Source organism: Bos javanicus, chromosome 1, assembly GCF_032452875.1.
Source record: "Bos javanicus breed banteng chromosome 1, ARS-OSU_banteng_1.0, whole genome shotgun sequence".
Classification (NCBI taxonomy): Eukaryota; Metazoa; Chordata; class Mammalia; order Artiodactyla; family Bovidae; genus Bos; species Bos javanicus.
In genome coordinates this window covers 83,349,656-83,368,981 of record NC_083868.1, presented here as the reverse complement: position 1 = coordinate 83,368,981, position 19,326 = coordinate 83,349,656, and the positions used below count along the sequence as shown (strand labels likewise).

The 19,326-nt window shown below is 39.0% G+C and overlaps 1 protein-coding gene across 5 annotated transcripts in view; it reads right to left on the bottom strand.

The window, feature by feature from the left end:
* The window catches only part of ABCC5 (ATP binding cassette subfamily C member 5), an 82,063-nt gene that overhangs the window by 60,571 nt on the left and 2,166 nt on the right, over positions 1-19,326 (bottom strand). For 4 of the 5 annotated variants that reach the window (XM_061414292.1, XM_061414311.1, XM_061414323.1 and 1 more), the window contains exons 2-3: positions 18,289-18,465; positions 948-1,105 (exon numbers count right to left, since the gene is read on the bottom strand). In XM_061414292.1, coding sequence (XP_061270276.1) covers positions 948-1,105; positions 18,289-18,417 — 287 coding nt within the window. In that variant the 5' untranslated portion in view covers positions 18,418-18,465. Of the gene's footprint in view, positions 1-947; positions 1,106-18,288; positions 18,466-19,261; position 19,326 lie in introns of those variants that run through there. The other variant, XM_061414304.1, reaches the window with a different exon arrangement.

Below are 19,326 nucleotides of genomic sequence, written 5' to 3'. Positions count from 1 at the left end.
TAATATATAAAGAAGCTACGAGGAAAAGAAGAATGAACTGAAAGAAGGAGGAAAATAAAAGTAAAACTTAATGAATTAGAAAACATATAAGCAATAAAAAATCATGAGCTGCAAAAACCCTGATTTTATGAAAATGCTAATTAAACATGTAATTCTCTGTAATGACTTGTCAAGGAAAAGAAAAAGAGGGAATGCACAAATACTTCATACGATGAATTGGTATTTTTTTTTTAATTTTATTGGAGTATAGTTGATTTGCAATGTTGTGTTAGTTTCAGGTATACAGCAAAGTGAATCAGTTATACATATATTCTTTTAAAGCTAATTTTCCCACGTAGGTCATTACAGAATGTTGAGTGGAGTTCCCTGACCAACCTAGACAGCATATTAAAAAGCAGAGACATTACTTTGCCAACAAAGGTCCATCTAGTCAAAGCTATGGTTTTTTCAGTAGTCATGTATGGATATGAGAGCTGAGCACCAAAGAACTGATGCTTTTGAATTATGGTGTTGAAGACTCTTGAGAGTCCCTTGGACTGCAAGGAGATCAAACCATTCAGTCCTAAAGGAAATCAATCCTCAATATTCATTAGAAGGACTGATGCTGAAGCTGAAGCTCCAATACTTTGGCCACCTGATGTGAAGAACTGACTCATTGGAAAAGATCCTGATGCTGGGAAAGATTGAAGGCAGGAGGAGAAGGGGCAACAGATGATGAGATGGTTAGATGTCATCACTGACTTGATGGACATGAGTTTAAGTAAGCTCCGGGAGTTGGTGATAGACAGGGAAGCCTGGCATGCTGCAGTCCATGGGGTCGCAAAAGGTTGGACATGACTGAGCAACTGAACTGATACTGATGACTAAACTCAAGTTTCCCCAAATAATCTTAGCCCCAATTTTTCTGGTGCTTCACAGACAAGCCATTAACTAGCAGAAGCTCTTACTTGGAAGTGGTCCGGATGGGCTTCAGAACACTTAAGCTATGATGGTACTTTCCCTTGGGATGTTCCTCATCCAGGATTCTGAGCTGAGAATGCATGGAGGGGTCCAGGGAAAGGCCTTCAGCTCGGGCTGCTGTTTCCAAGGCATCCTGGCAATCCAACTGTTTCAACAGAGAGGGAGAAAAGGCAAAGCACAGTTAATGAACATGAGAGAATCAGAGAGGACCAAATCTACTGACACAACAGCTCAAACTACAAACCTGAGTCATCTCACCCAGGAAATCCCAAGGGTCAGGAGGTTAAACACTCACTTGTGTGATACGAACTCACTAAGGAACATTCAACCGGATACTTAAAACTTCTACACTAATAGACTTCATTTATGATTATTATTTGAGCACTTTCAGAAAAACTGAGCAGAAAGTACTGAGTTCCCATAGACCTCCTCACCTACCCTCTTCTCCTCCATAATTAACATCTTGCATGAGTGCACTACATTTGCCACAAGTGATGGCCCAAGACCGATATGTTATCACTAACTAAAATCCACAGTTTATATTAGGATTCACTCATTGTGTTGTATGTTTTAAAATTTATATTTTTATCACCAAAATGTTTTATCTTTCATTTCCCAATACAAACTGAGAGTCAATTATTTCACTACTAACTGCAAATTCTATTGCCTGTTTTCTATGACAAAAAGTTAACAATCAACACCCCTCCCCATTAAATAGCTCTGTCAGGCAGAAAAAGCCAGAATGCACACATGCTTCCCCTCTCTCTCTCTTGTTGGCAACAAAGAGTGCAGAACTGGGGCTCTCACCCTGGCTGCCCAGCTAAAGAGCTCCTATCCAGACTTCCACAAGCAGAGGGTCTCATGGGTAGAAATACAAAGTTTATAAATACCAATTAATCATATTAATAAAAATGCATGTAATTCAAACTCTGACTATGGCAGAAGAGGGTGGGCCAAAAACCTGGACACATCTATGCCTATTTATTCTAAAAGTAACCCAAAATTACTTTTTTAAAAATTTTATTGAAGTGTAGTTAATTCATAGTCGTGCATTAATTTTTACAGTAGAGCAAAATGATTCAGTTATGCATACACATTTTTTTTAAAAAACTTTTGTATTGGGGTATATAGCTGATTAACAAACAATGTTGTGATAGTTTCAGGTGAGTAGAGAAGGGACTCAGCCATACATACACATGTATCCATTCTCCCCCAAATCCCCCTCCCATCCAGGCTGCCACATTAACCATTGAGCAGAGTTCTATGTGCTATACAGTAGGTCCCTGTTTGCTATTCATTTTAGCAGTGTGTACATGTCTATCTCAAAGTCCCTAACTCCCTCTTCCCCCTCCAGCAACCATAAGCTTGTTCTGGAGGTCTGTGAGTCTGTTTCTGTTTTATAAGTTCATTTGTGTCATTTCATTGTAGATTCCACATATAAGGGATGTCATATGATATTTCTCCTTCTCACTATGACTTAATTCACTCAGTATGATAATCTCTAGGTCCATCCATGTTGCTGCAAATGGCACTATTTCATTCTTTTCAATGGCTGAGTAATATTTTATTGTATATATGTTTATACATATATACACGTATATATAGATCCGTCACGGATCATAGAGTCACACAGATCCCCATACAGAGTGGGATCACAGGGTCACACACACACATTCTTCCTCATATTCTTTTCCATTATGGTTTATCACAGGATACGGAATATAGTTCCCTGTCCTATACCATAGAACCTTGTTGTTTGTCGACCCAAAGTGACTTCCGCAGTTACTGTTACAGAAGCAGAACCATTCTTTTCCTCATGAAAGGGTTAATAAGAACCTTATTCTTTTCTGACATTCTCACAAATATTTTTAGCAATTATTGTAAACTAGCAAGAAAGAATAGACTCTCGGATAAAAAAAAAAGTTAAGTGGTGTAGCACCTAACACACTGGGCCTTATACAAAGTGAAGTCTCTATTTTCACACACTACCTCTTTTACACACAGAAGAGAAGCAACTCAAATATTAAGAGGCAGCTATTTAGTAAGTCTCACAATAGCACAGTGTGCTATCTCCAACTTTATTATTCTTCCTTTACAAAACTGGTTTAGCTGTTCTAGATCTTTTGTCTTTCTAGGAGAACCAAGTTCAAGAGTTAGTAGAGTTTTATAAACATCTTTGGACAATATGGCATCAGAAAAGGAAAACTTGGGGGGAATTTCCTGGCTGTCCAGTGGTTAGGACTCCAAGCTTCCACTGCAGGGGGCACAGGTTTGATCCCTGGTTGGGGAACTAAGATCCCGCATGCCACATGGCATGACCAATAAATAAATAAAGAAAGAAGTATCAAAGCTTATGTTTTTTTTAAAAAAGGAAGACTTGGTATGCCATCCATTAGCATTCTTATATAAGAATGGCATAGTAGCATTAAGAGAAAACTAAAATCTTAACATCTTATTTAATTCATTCTTTCAACAAATAACTTACAGAGCACCTATATACAAAACTGTCCTAGATACTGGGAATAAAAGCATTCCAATTTCTATCTTTATAGTACACTGATTTCATTTTATTCATCTCTAAAATGCCTAGTTTCATCAAAACCTATGAAAAGAAAAGTGAATGGACTTAATGATAACAACAAACAAAAATCGATCTTAATGCATGAGTTTTGTTCCTTTGACTATATGCATGATGTCATGTTCTACCACCTTCCGGGTAGTTCCTTCCCATAGTGGAGAATGTGAAATTCAAAGGTTCTCTAAAAACACTCAGATGAGAGCAGGCAGGCAAGGTTTCACTCGCCCAGGCATATCATGAGTACTACACCAGCATGAGAAAATGCCTGTGATGTATCAGAGACTGAGGGCTCTTGTACTGTTTTTGATTTTCATACAAGGCATTCAGTATAATTTTATTCTGACAAAGAAAAACCCCATAAAAGTAGTTGAAAAAGTGGCTGAATTACTACTCATATTTTCATATAATAATAACACATGGAGTAGGAATGACCACCATATGGGTATGGAAAAGTCAATACTGTTGATCTAAGACAATTGAAAGTTACCATTCTAAGCAACCCACTTAATAAGTCACATCATATTTTTGCTATTCTTTCCTAAACTGCTTCTCAAACTGTCAATCTTATTGCCGTATCCTACTCACTGCCTAGATGACAACAGTGAAATATTTGTTGGAGATGATAGGATCCATGCAGAATCCTGTTTCAAGTCCTGCTCCATACTTGCCCCCAGCTCCTTCAAAGACAGGACTCTCAAAACAATAAGTAGCAGGTGTTTAGCTCCTGGCAAGAATTCTTGAATGATAAAATAACACTATCAAGAAAATCAACACAAAACCCCCTTACTCCAATAAAACTATACTCTCTATGATCTTAAAGTATTTATATTCCTTAGGCCACTGTGGGATTTTCCCATAGTTGGAGGCCTCTGTGAAGTATAGTGGTTTTGCATACGGATTTTATTTTCTTATTTTTATAATTTAGTTTATATATTTATTTTTGGCTATGCTGGGTCTTCATTGCTGCATGTGGGCTTTCTCTAGTTGCTGTGAGCGAGGGCTACTCTCCATTGCAGTGCGAGGGCTTCTCATTGTGGTGGCTTCTCCTGTTGTGGAGTAAGGGCATGCAAGCTTCAGTAGTGGCAGCACACAGGCTCAGGAGTTGTGGCCTGAGGGTCCTAGAGCGCATGGGCTTAGTTGCTCCGTGGCATGGGAACCTTCCTGAACCAGGGATTGAACCCGTTTCCCCTGCATTGGCAGGTGGGTTTTATCTACTGTGCCACCAGGGAAGTCCCTGCACGTGGATTTTAGAAGATAAGATATGGGCTCACAGGCTGATTCTGCCACCAACTTTCTGCATATTACCAAGTCACTTTAAGCTTCAACTTACTCATTTTTACAATGGTACATGCACCTACCACAAAGTGTTGAAAAGAATGAATTAAAGTGAAAATGGCTTAGTTATGTCTGACTCTTTGCAATCCCATGGACTATACAGTCCATGGAATTCTCCAGCCCAGAATACTGGAGTGGGTAGCCTTTCCCTTCCTTCTCCAGGGGATCTTCCCAACCCAGTGACCGAACCCAGGTCTCCCGCATTGCAGGCGGATTCTTTACCAGCTGAGGCACCAGGGAAGACCACAAAGTATTGAGAAGAATGAATGGGATAATGAAAAGTGTTTAGCAAAATATTGGGTATAAGTATTAAACAAACATTTAATACATATTAATTACACACCAACTGATCCACCTGATAAATCTTATGGACTATCTCAACCATTCCTCTTTCCTTTAGCTTTGCCTAATTGTTTCAAGATTAGGGAATTCACTTCCTCCTTCCTATGTCTTCCCTGTACTACGCCACTGCAGTGGGATGCTTCTGGCAAGAGAAGAGCTCCTGGAGGGCAGGCTGACTAACTCTTGTTTGTATCCTTGGTCCCTGGCTCAGTACAGGGCCTGGCACCTTTTATTCAAATGTCAACTAGAATATCTCAATATTGCTCCACAGTCTGCATTATCATCATTTAAAGCTACATGATATACCACTAAGAAATCTTCTTAACCAATACACTTCTAATCTTCTGTGTATTATTAATCGTGTAATAAACAATTGTAGTTTATTTTTCTCTTTCTGGATTATTTAGGATAAATTCCACCAGTGGGATTATAGGATTAAAAAGTATAGCTCCCAGCAACTAGACATATATCCAGTTTGCTTAATTACTCATTATAAAATGTGCATTCCAGTGATATTGCAAAAGAGAACTTCTATTAGCTTTAGTACTTTCAGTTCTATTTTGTCAACCCAAGGCTGCCTTTGTCCCATCTACTCTGGGACATTAGCAAGAAATACAGGAAGTTAGGACAGCCTTCTTTGTCTGCAGCCAGATCTCTTGACTAGTATAACTGCTTACTTGAAGGTGATGGGAAAATGTGGACAAACGAACTTATAACAAACCAATAAAGCATTTACTGTGTGCCAGGCATTGTTTTAAATGTTTTACAGATACTAACTTCTTATAATTCTCACAATTACCCTATGAGGTAGACACTCTCATTCCCCTGTCTTACAGCTGAGGAAACTGTGAAGTAACAACAGAGATTTGAAGAGATCTTTAAAAAGCAGAGATTGAATCCAGGCTCCAGAGTTGAGGCTCTTAATTACTAAGCTATGTGCCTTTCAAAGAAAAAACAAGCAAATAAATCATTACTGTATAAGATGACCTCGGATATATCTTTATAGACAGCCAGCTCTCCTCTCTTCCCCAGGGTGAGTATTAGATTAAAATAAACTCTGACTCTCCAAATTAACCTCATTATAAGCAAATAGTACTTTCCAAAGTCAAAATCACAAACACTAGACTATAAACAGATGAGTTTACTTAATCGCAAAAGTGCACTTCCAGGTGGTTTTTCAACCAAAGATGAGTAGATGCTAACAGATGAATACATTACAGACTGATATTTTAAAATAAAGTAAAAGCATATTTATATCACCTGCTATTAACTGTAAAGATGTCACAAATGTCTAATTGTGTCTGGCTGGATGCCTAACTTCTCTTTCTTTCTAGGCTTTCCAAAAAAGTTTACCTGGCCAAGCAAGTCGAGGGGAAAAAAAATGTCTATTTAAAGTAAAAACAAATATATTCTACTATATTAACTTTCTGTAAAGCAAGTTATCAACATTCTAAGACTGACTGAATTAAAAATGGAAATGAACCAAGAAAACTGACTCTATATATTCAAGCTATATAGGCTTGCTATATGAACACATAAATAACATAACAGGGTAGGGAAATATGATTCAGTGGATATCATTGGGACAAATAAAAAACAGACTGGAGATGAACTGAGACTCATGTTTCATATCATACATTAATCCATCTGGGATTAACCCTCAAAGTTACATTAAAATGGTGAAATAAACAGAAGAGAATTAAATAGCATTTTAGCACAATGATGGAAGGAAAATAGTCTCCATCTGCCTCCAAAGTCAGAAACTTACCGAAGGCAAAATGGATGGCTTGAATATAAAAAGGAAAACTTTCTGTGTAATGAAATTAGCACAAGAAAAAGGAGAATACAACTAAAAAAGTGACCAGATAACTAACATAATATTTTGAACAGTCAGCTTTTACTGAAAAACATATGTTTTATCCATTCATTCAGTATTTATTGAGGGACCTACAACACACCAGGCACAGCTCTGGGTGTGGAAACAGGAGCGAAAAAACAGACTCACAGCTCAAAATCACTGCTTTCATGCAAGTTATAGTCTAGTATTTATAAAAGTTCAAAATCCAGAATAGTCTACTAAATTGATTCAAAAGTGTCCATCTCTCAGCCTCTAAATTCAATGTCACCAAGCAAGAAATTAAACTTAAATTTTAAGATACAATTATACATACCTTAATATCAGTAGAAATAGAGATAAAATCCAAGCGAACAAAGAGGGAAACATAAGAAAAACATACATCTGAACCTTGACTGGATTTTTAGTGATTGCTGGCAGGTAGTCAGGGAAACAAACTGGTCACATGTAACACTTTAGACATGCTCTGTCTCCATAATATTACTGTAGAAAGAAAATTCTCCCCAAGAAAAGACATAATTTAAACCCATGGTATACAGGGGACTAGATGCTTAATAAGAAGATTAATGGTTAAACCACAGTAGACTGACACTCCAGTGCAATGTTGTCCAACAGAAAAAAATATAAGACACAAATGTAATTTAAATGTTTTTAGTAGCCACACTAAAAAGGGAAGAGAAACAGGTGAAATTAACCATAAGAATATACTTTAACCCAATATATACAAAATAGTATCTTTTAAACATGTAATCGATAAAAAATTATAAGGTATATTCTTTTTTGGTTCTAAGTCTTTGACACCTGGTGCGTGTGTTCTATATGGCAGATCTCAATTTGGACTTTCCACATTTCCAAGGCCCAACAGCTGCCTTTGGCTGGCAGCTACAGTGTTAGATAGTATAGCCTCAGATCAGATCAGTCACTCAATCGTGTCCGACTCTTTGCGACCCCATGAATTGCAGCACGCCAGGCCTCCCTGTCCATCACCAACTCCCGGAGTTCACCCAGACTCACGTCCATCAAGTCAGTGATGCCATCCAGCCATCTCATCCTCTGTCGTCCCCTTCTCCTCCTGCCCCCAATCCCTCCCAGCATCAGAGTCTTTTCCAATGAGTCAACTCTTCGCATGAGGTGGCCAAAGTACTGGAGTTTCAGCTTTAGCATCATTCCTTCCAAAGAAATCCCAGGGCTGATCTCCTTCAGAATGGACTGGCTGGATCTCCTTGCAGTCCAAGGGACTCTCAAGAGTCTTCTCCAACGCCACAGTTCAAAAGCATCAATTCTTTGGTGCTCAGCCTTCTTCACAGTCCAGTATAGCCTAGTAGTCTTCAATTGAGGAGGATTTTTACTTGCCCAGGAGACATCTGGTAATGTTTGCAGACATTTTGGTCATAACTGTGCATTCAGTGGGTAGAGGCCAGGGATGCTGCCGAACAGCCAACCATGCACAGGACAGGCCCCCACAACAAAGAAGGATTTAGCCCCCAAATGTCAGTAGCGCTAAGGTAGTCCAAGAGAGTTAAACTTGGCTCACATGCTAGTATTCGGTGTATGCTGACCTAGGGAAATGTGTTTTATGGCCTATTTGTTTTTTATATTACAATGCTTTAAGTCAATTTTAGAAGTAACTTCTTAAGGCTTCTCCTGAGATGCACTAATTTTTCTGTATTTCTCCTAAAGAGCTTTGCAGACTGAAGGGCTCTCCATGGACAGAGGACGCAGCCACAGAAGGCGTCCAACAGCAGCTGATTCATTCCAAAGGGAAAAATACTGATTGGTCCAGGAGTTGAGAAAACATTCAACAAAGAAATTACTGCTGCTGTTTGTATCTTCCTGAGGACTCTGGCTAGGAGACTCTGAGGTGGAGCAGGGTGAGGACGCTGGGGAACCGAAAGGGGACAGTGAAATTTAGATTCAGCCACTGTTCAAATAAAGGTCAGGGAAACACAGAGCCATTTATATGCCCGTCCGGTGAGGAAAGCAAGGAACTTTCGATCCATAAGCAAACAGAGATATTTGCACAGGGACCCTCCCTCCTCTGTGCTCCAAGACCATCCCCAGGGCTGTGATACTCACTGTTACACCACAGGGTTTCTGCTTATCTAGTTTGTTCATCTCATTTTAACAGGCTGCCAGAGTGGAATGTCTGCTGACAGGGCAACCTCGGGCTTCCCCCTGCCCGGAGACGCCTGGGACAGGATACCAAGGACCGATGGTCATTCCTCAGGCTGAACAATCCCTTCCTCAAAGCAAACAGCAGGGCAGCCTTCTGAACGAAGCCCAGGGGCTGAGGAACCAACCAGGTGCGCCTCTCAGCTTCCAAGGGGATTAAAGGTTACAAAGAAAGCGGCCCTCAGGGCACAATAGAATGGACTTGCCTCAAGAGCCTAGGGCATATTCTTCTCCTCAATTCACAAGATATTAACAAAAATACAGAATGGATAGCCTCTTCTTACAAACTCTTCTGGCTCAAGTAAAAGCTTTTCTGTAGGTATCCCATTCCTGCAGCTGCCTTTATTATAAACATTTAGAAAGACAAACTTTTAAGGGAAGCCGTTACAAAGATACAGTTTTCAAAGAGACTCAAAATGTTCAAGATTAAAGAGAAAGTTATGTTTTATTTTAAATTTAAAAAGAAATGAAAAAAGCTGATGCCCTTCCAAGAACATCTGACTTCAGGCTTCCCCATCCTCCCTCTCCTCAATAAGTTAACACCGCAAAGGACAATTCCCCCAATTCTCAGCACTTTCTTATTCCAATGTGTGATTAACAAGATCCTGATCATCTCAAGCATTTCCCTTAAGAAATTCCAGAGAGTGGCCACTTCAGTCTAGAGGGACAGCAAAATTTCAGAATGCAACCTTCACAGGAAGGAAGCATAATATATTAGAAATGGCTCACTAGTCAGAGTTGGGGAACCTGCTAACCTCAGCCTTATTGCTCAGTGGCTATGGATTAATTTGTACCCCAGCTCAGTCATTTGTAACTAGGCTGAGTTACCCTAATGTCCAGGATCTGCTATTAATACAATCCACAAGTGTAAATACGTAAAACCAGTGGATATACCTTATTACCATCACGGTAACACAGGTATTTTTCTGTACCTCATAATCTAGCATTACCCCAGAATCAGGAGAAAAACTGGAGGGCTTTCAGTTGTTTCATAAGCTAAATTCCAAGAAACTTTTCCCAAGTTCCTATTACATCGGGGGATGAGATTAACTTTGTTATTACAATGATAAGGTTTCAAAGGATAAACTGAAAATAAATCTCAGAAGAAGAAAAGGGAAACACTTGGAGCCCCACTGGTTGAGGGGATAGAAGAGACGATCCCGTGAGATCTAGGGAAGAGGTTCTCGGCGCTGGTGACACATTAGGATCACCAGGGCAGCTTTAAAAAGCACTGACTGCCTGAGCGTGACCCCAGAGACCGGTTTAATTTGTTTGGAGTATTAGTATCTTTTTTTAACATTCTTCAAGTGATTTTAACATGCAGCCTAAACTGAGAGCCACCAGTGTAGATAACAAAATGTTGGTATTTTACATTTGACAAAATCCCTTGAAGACTTTCAGGCTTTAGCTTAAAAAAAAAAAAAAGCCAAAATATAATTTGTAAATGAAACTCCCTTCAGTGCCCAGTACTGTGTGTGCCTGTGTTAAATGCCTCAGATAAGACATCAGTGGGTCCATTATGTGACCTGTACTGCAGAGCAGGCTGGAAGCGCTGACAATGGTGAGATGCAAAGTAAAGGTGAATATTTGGGCAGTTTGCCTATTTTTCCACTGTGAGAATACATTTAAGGAAACTAAGTAACTGCTTAACATCATACCTGCTTTAGTCAACAGAAATTATTATTTGATATCTAATAAGAGTTGATTCTTTGAACAGCTAATTTAGAAAATAATCTTAAATAATTAAAAAAATATGGCATCTAATTATCTAAATAGGTTAACTCACAAAAAGGGGGGTAAGGAGGGAAGGGATCGACTTAATAAGATTAATTCTACTAATTAGTGGACTTTTGTGCACCAAATTATCTTCATATTAGTCTGTAACTTTGATACTGAGAGGTTCAACTATTGTAAAGACTTATAGAGGCCCTGTTCCCTGTTCCTGGCATTGGCCTTTTTAATTTTTGATTACGAGAAAGTGAGGGACAGAATGGTGAGACATTTTAGAAAGCATTAGCACAAGGCTGTGTATGCATGCTCAGTAGCGTTTGACTCTTTGTGACCCCATGGACTGTAGCCTGCTAGGCTCTTCTGTCCATGGAATTTTCCAGGCAATAACACTGGAGCAGGTTGCCATTTCTTTCTCCAGGGTATCTTCCCAAACCAGGGATCGAACCCATGTCTCTTGCATCTCCTGCATTGGCAGGCAAGTTTCTTTACCAACACATCACCTGGGAAGCCCAGTACAAGGCTACCTCAAAGCAAAACCCAGGTTTCATTGAAAAAGTTTTCATTAACCATTTGTCACTTCCAAGTTATAGATTTTAACAAAGTAAAGGCTTGAGTATTTAAAATTGCTTGAAAAATACATTGCTAGTTCCAATACTTTTCTTCCCTTTGACAGAAAGCTCCTTTAACTCGTGCCAACAAGCTATATTTATTTCCCTTAAGCAGCATTTCCTAGCTAGGAAGCAGCAGCCACGCTGCAGATGGCGTAAAAGAGCTCATGATCAAGGCAGCAGACCAACCTCAGGAGACCTGCGGGCTCTAGACTCAGTCACCATGCAGGAAAGCCACCCGGGCTCTGCACCAATGGCAGCACTGTTGTCATCCCCACCAGAGAGCTCCAGGCTGCTATTGGAGACCAACATCTGGCACCAGGCCAGAGACCGTATCATACCGTACTAAGCTCTATAAAGCTTTATAGATGCCTTCAGGGAAAAGGGGGCAGGGAGGCAGGTGTTCTTACTCATCCTATTACTGACTGTCCAGAAAATATGCTGAGTCACTGAGTACCAATCAAGAGAAAAATAACGCAGAGACTGCAATACTAATCTCCTTCACCCCGCTCTCCTTCCTAACAGCAAGGAGACTCACAGGTAATATTTTTGACGCTGAAAACACAAGGGCATAGAAAAATTCACATACCCTTCATCCATAAAGAAGAGCTTTCAGAGTCAAATTTTGTTAAAGTGCTAAACAAAACTATTTTATGACAACAATAGTTGTCCCTAGGTAGAGGTGTTAAGGGTGATTTTATTTTTTCCTGTAATCTTCCATAATTTGCACATTTTCTGTAAGAGACCATAATTCTTTCATAATAACATATCCTAGAATCCTATTTCTTGGTAAGAGATTACTAATCACATCCTTGTCTCTAGCATATAACTTGAGCTCACCCAAATAGTTCTTCCACTCACTAATCACAAGTACTCCAACCAAGACTAAAGTGTCAGCCGGACACAGAACTAAAGGAGACACTTGGTGAAGGTCACTGGACTCTGTGAATACTTGCTTTGTTACTTTGCCTAGAGGCAGAATATTCTAACATGGGTAGAAAGCAAATCCCACTAGTGGTACACTTGACAGAAGGGACAAAAAGAGTAAAGTAGTACAGGCACATGAACTTTAGTTGACTACTCCTTATTTTGCATGTTTCCTCCTTTCTTAGTTAGATTAGACATGCTAGGGAAAAAAAACAGTCACCCTTGGCTTTAGCCTGAGCACAGTGAGAAAACCACCACCAAAAAAAAAAAAAAAAGCTTATAAAAGTATCACAGAGTTTTGTCTTGTTTTTGCTTCAATTTTAATTTGAAGCAACTAAAACACCAACTCCTTGGCCTGTTATTCAAGAACACACATCATCTCCTTGCTGTCCACCTGAAACTATCATAACATTATTAATCAGCTATGCTCCAATATAAAATTAAAAGTTTGAAAAACAAACAAAAAACCTCACTGGCCTTTTTTAAAATGAGGAAAAAACCTACCAAAATAAACTGCAGATTTAGCAAAAAAAAAAAAAAACACATCATCTGAAACTCATGATCTAGCCCTTTATATCTATGACTTCACACTTGATGCTCAAAGCCAACAGTTCTTTGGTTGGCCTACCCACAGCTTGTTGGTCCTACTCACAGCTCTTTCTTCCACCAGGCATGTTCTTCATTTCTCCAAATTCTACCTGTTCTTCAAGTCTCCAACCAAATTCTACCTCCTGAAATCTTCCCTGATCTGAGAGACTGAAGAATTCTTTTCTTCTTGTTAAATTCCACAGCATCTAAATTTTAGTAATCTACATACATGACTATGAGTTGAAGCTTCTAGGGAGGTTAGGCAGGGCCAGCCTCAATTTATCATCATGTGCACCAGAACACTTCATTCAGGGCTGTGTGTTCATCTTGGAGAGTGCTCAAATGTTTGCTGAATTAAAAAAAAAAAAAAAGAATATATATCACATCTTAAAACAAACCAACCAGAGTTGGTAGAGTTATGTGGTCAACATGTACATATCTGAATGCAATTATAAGAAAAGGAACTATGTTCAAAAGAGAGTCACGCCTCAGACACGGGAACAGTGTTAAGGAGTGGTCTGGACATAAATCTTCATGTTAGTTGAAATAACGCCAGCCTAACACCAGCCAAGATTAGTACTTAGGCTCAAAGAACTAACAGCACCAGAAGGCACCCCTATTAGCACTTCAGGATTAAAGGATGTCTGCAAATCATGAAGTTGTGTGTGGCCACAAGCTTTACCTCAATAGTCTTGAACAAAAGGAAGGTGTGAAAATGCATTATTTTAACTAGCTCTAAGCAGATGTGATACAAATATCTGAAGGTGTGAACGATTAGAGCAATTTTCCCAAAGAGTATTCCAAAAGATTTGGTCATAATATTAGGAAAGGGGCAAACAATATACTCTGCAACTTTGCTGACAGCAAAAAAAAAAAAAAAAGAAAGAAAGAAAATCACCAACTTGTTTAAAATGCGTTTAATACTTGGTGCTTTACTTCTGACTTCTGTTTGACAGTTTCATGTGTCCATGTTAAACTGAACCTATCAAAGGCTAATGGTGGTGGATAAAATCTTGTTTTCCAATTAAGAGCCACAAATGTATCCTTATCTTTTGTTACTTTGGGAGGTACTGTTTTTCATTTCTGATGGATAATAATAGGCAGAACTGGCATCTGGGAGGTCTTGTCCCAGATTTCATCTCTACTAACTAATACAAAAACAATGGCTATGATCATAAGACACGAAACTGTAATCTCTACCCAATTATCTACTTACATTCTTAAAAAAGGTAAATGGTATGCTTTTATAGCCATTCCACTTCCCAGATACTTAAATTGTCCATTTTTATACCATGGCTGAACCAGAAATTTGTCATTTTGCTTTTTTCCTATTAGCAAACTGCTAACATACGAGACAAGTTGAAGATGTATTTGTATCTATGAAATCTGGAGTTTTGATAGATAATATGCAAGAACATTCTAGGTGTTATGTGAATTTTTAAAAACACTTGATCATTATATATGCCTTTTGTCATGTGTAAAAAAATATGTTATATAAACCTATAATTCTATTCCTTAGGTCAAGGCTGAGCAAAAAGAAAAAAGTTGATTAAAAGAAACAGTTTAAGTTAAAAACAAAAAAAGTTCAGAGGCTACAGGATATGGTTAAAAAAAAAAAAAAACCGGAAAACAATACTCATATTTAAAAGTTTAGGAAACATCAAAGGATAATGAAAATTAAATTCATGTGGACTCCTGAGATCTCACAAAAGTGGTTGGTATCAGCCTCCTGTTTCTTCAAGATGAGGCTGAGTCACATGAAGGAAACTTTCTGTCTGGTGCCTGACTTAATAATTTAGAGGACACAAGGCACAACAGTGACTCTACTTCCAACTCTTCTCTACCCACAGAGGAAAAGTTTGCTGCTGCCACTGCACACCCGAATGTCAGTTCTGCTCTAACTAAATGGACAGGGCCTCTGTCCTCAGAAATGTCACAGGACCACGCTCTATCTTTCCAGGTTCCATCTCTTCCTCTTTTACAAGCTAGGCATGGGCAAGCTTGCTCACTAAGGCTTCATCTACACAGATGCACTAATGACTCTGAAACTTGTCCCAGCTCCATTCCGCATCTGTACTCTATCTACTGATCACCTTATCTGGATGCACCGCAAATTCCACATGTTCAAAAGTAAACTCATGCTCACCTCCTTCTCCTTTCCCCATATGCCCATCAATAGCCTTACCACAGGCACCCCAATGTCTCCCTGCCTCCTTCCCGAAATACCCCTAAGTCTCTCCCTCTCCTCCATCTTCACTATTAGACTTGGATCCAGACTCCTGGCCTCTTTCACCTGGGCTGGCACAGGAGGCTCCAGGCTGCTCCCTGTATTTTGTCTCTCTCTCTCTCTCATACACATTTTTCATATACTGCCTGAAAATTAATCTTCCTAAGATAAATGAAGTCTTAAAAATCTCAGCTCAACTGCATTAGCTATTAGGTCATGCAAAGTAAAATTACAATGAGATATCAGACATACCTATCAGAATGGCTAAAATTAAATTAATAACATCAAATACTGGCAAGAATGCAGAGAAACTGGATGACTCACACATTGCTGGTGGGAATGTAAAATTAAAGTTACTCTGGAAAAAATAGTACTGAAGTTTCTGATAAAACTAAACACGCACTTACCATATGACCCAGCAATTACACTCCTGGAATTCACCCAGAGAAATGGAAGGTTTATTCACAAAAAATCCTATACACAAATGTTCAGAGCAGCTTGGTTTATAATAGTTACAAACTAGAAATAACCCACATTTCCTTCAACAGATGAATGGTTAAACAAACTGTAGTCTATCTATAACATGGAAAATACAATTGATACACAACAAATAGATGGATCACAAGGGAATAATGCTGAGTGAGAAAATTCAATGTCAAAAGGTTACATACTATATAATCCCACTGGTACAGCTTTCTTAAAATGACAAAATCACAGAGATGGAAAACAGATGAGTGGTTGCCAAAGACTAGGGGAGAGGGCAAGGGAGGAGGCTGTGGCTCTAAAAGGGGAGCACATAACTAATACAATTATGTAAAATTTTAAAATAAAATTAAATTTAAAAAATAATAAAAATAAAAGGGGAGCACAAGACATCCTTTTGGTGGAGTTGATTTGTATCTTGACTGTGATGGTGGTCATACAAATCTACTTGTGAAAAAACTGCATAGAACACACACAAATAAGTGCACATGAAACTGGCAAAGTCTTAATAAAGTGGTTGCATGTTATCCTTGTCAATCAATATCCTGTCATGATTTTATACCATAGGATGCAAGAAGTTACCACTGGGAGAAGCCAGATAAAGTATGCATGGGATCTCTCTGTATTATTTTTACAACTGCATGTGGATCTACAGTCATCTCCAAATAAAAAATTAAGAGAAAAAAACCCTTTTAATAATTTCCAGTAGTTCCCCTATGCCCATAGTAAAATATTCCTTAGCATGACATGTAGAACTTTCCCACACACCTCTTATGCCCTAGACTACTAGCTCTAAGTACCCCACTCCAGTACTTTTGCCTGGAAAATCCCATGGATGGAGGAGCCTGGTAGGCTGCAATCCATGGGGTCGCTAAGAGTCAGACACGACTGAGCGACTGAGCAACTTCGCTTTCACTTTTCACTTTCATGCATTGGAGAAGGAGATGGCAACCCACTCCAGTGTTCTTGCCTGGAGAATCCCAGGGACGGGAGAGCCTGGTGGCTGCCGTCTATGGGGTCGCACAGAGTCGGACACACCTGAAGTGACTTAGCATAGCACTAGCTCTAAGAGCTAACATTCTTTGAGCACAGGCTACGTGGCAGGCACCATTCTAAGCATTTTATATGTATTAGCTCATTTAATACTCAAGGCATCTCATGAGTTAGGTTCTACCATTGATACTATTTTAATTCCTAAGCCACTAAGACACAGATGACTTAACAGCTTGACAGCATCCCCACTTCATTCGTTCTCTGTGACTTTTTCCAGTATAAGTGCTATACTAAATGTCAAGCATTCAAAAGATATTCAATAAGTGTTTTAACATAAAGTCTGAACAAAAGGACACAGAAACGGTACAGAACTGGGACCTTAAGGATTTGACACTGATTACAGTGAATCTATGTTTTTCCAAAGTTAAGCTTGAATAGGAAAGCATTGTACCACAGACAGTCGAAACAGAAAATACCCATCAGTGAGAAAATGTTGATTAATAAGGCTACAGCTTTCACGTAGCAAAGAGGGACAAGTAAGGTCAGGCTAATGAAACTCCAGTGTCAGCTATAGAGCCATGCTGCTGCTGCTGTGTCGCTTCAGTCATGTCCGACTCTGTGAGACCCCGACTCTGTGAGACCCCATAGACGGCAGCCCACCGGGCCTCCCGTCCCTGGGATTCTCCAGGCAAGAACACTGGAGTGGGTTGCCATTTCCTTCTCCAATGCATGAAAGTGAAAATTGAAAGTGAAGCGCTCAGTTGTGTCCGATTCTAGCGACCCCATGGACTGCAGCCTTCCAGGCTCCTCTGTCCATGGGATTTTCTAGGCAAAAGTACTGGAGTGGGGTGCCATTGCCTTCACAGAACAAATACAGGAACACAAACCTCAACTTCCTACCCAGCAACCCCCATTCTTTCTTATTACTTCTGCAATTCAAGAATTTTTCCCCAGACGAAGATGTTTTCTTCCAGATTAAAATGCATATTCATTATTTCCCTCGGAGGAAATTATTCACTAAAGACTCCTTTACACTCATAGGTTTTCTTGAAAATTTCAACTGATTATCCTCCACCAATATAGAATTGTTCCAAGTACGCTCTGAAATCTGAATGAGAATCTCCAGTCACCTTTTAAAAGCAGACAACAGAGGCAGAGGGAGGGAACAATTATAAGTACAAGACTGAAGTATAATGGTTCCTATTCCCACTGCTCCCTGCCCAGCCCTTCCCCTCCCCAACCCTGCATAAACTGTCTTCTTTCTAGCAACAGAGGAGAACTTTTCAGAGGAGAACTCAAAGGGGAAAAACAGATGACAGGTTGAGAGCCAACATCTTCTCTTTCACAAATAACAATAAATTCTTAACAGTGACCTAAAGTCAGTAAAGAAAAAGAAACCTCTTTTCAGTTATGCATTTTGTGAAGAAAGAAGGTATGGTCTAGCACAGCAAGCAGATAAGGAGAGGAAATTAGGCAGGGCAACACTGACCGGTTGAGTTCTCTTGTACTTGGAGTCCTCACGGTCTCGGTGCTGCCCTGAATTGCTGGTTCTCTCCCGCACATTTCTATAACCAGGGCTGGGGATGATGTATTCTTTTCCTATGTCAATGTCCTTCATCTTCTCTGAGTGGAGGGCTCACAGACTCTTGGTTCCACTTGAGAATTCCTGGAATTAAAAATGCATCAAGGACAGGTATTTCCTAAATTGTGCTTAATAAGTAAAAGTACTTTAAAATAGGGAGAAAGAGACAAAAGCATTAAAATTTTCTGTCATTATATCTATAAAAATAAATTCTCAAACATCTTTCAAGTACCATTTTATTTTTCTCAACTAAGTTCAACTGCAATGCATAGAGCATTTAGATAAATCTTTAAAAAAAAAAAAAAAAAAGGCTTTCCAGAAACAATTTAAGTTTGTTCCAAAAAAATTTTAGACCTGAATTTTAAAAACAAATTCCCTGTGGATTACGGACAGTGTCCTAAAATTAGCTAGTGGTGATGATTGCACAATTCTGTTAATATACTAACCAAACACCAAGCTCTACACTCAGGTGAATTTCATAGTATACAAATATCTCAACAAAGCTGTTATAAAAAAAATAATAGCAAAAAGAAATTCCCCACCCTGTTCTACTAAGTCTTATCTAGTATCTACCTGAAACGCTATTCTAAACCCTAGTTAGCCTGATTAACTCTAATCAATACCTGGTATCAATTCTGGTTACTTTAGAAAAAGTAAAACACATACATACTCCACCCTAAGATGGTCAAAGCTTCCCAGATACAAGCTGGGAAAACACTTTTTATAACAGCCTCACTAGAAATTAAAGAACTGTAGCTGTGTTGCCTTTAGAATTCCATAAATTCCTATCAATCACTGAGAATGAAAAATACAACATTGCGGACATAATTCTGACAAGTACAATTCATTTTTTAAGGTATCAGAAAACAAGAAAACTTACAAATCCTCTAAATAAAAAGGACTAAATCTCCACCATAGAGACTTGTTTCCAGCACAAAAGAAAGC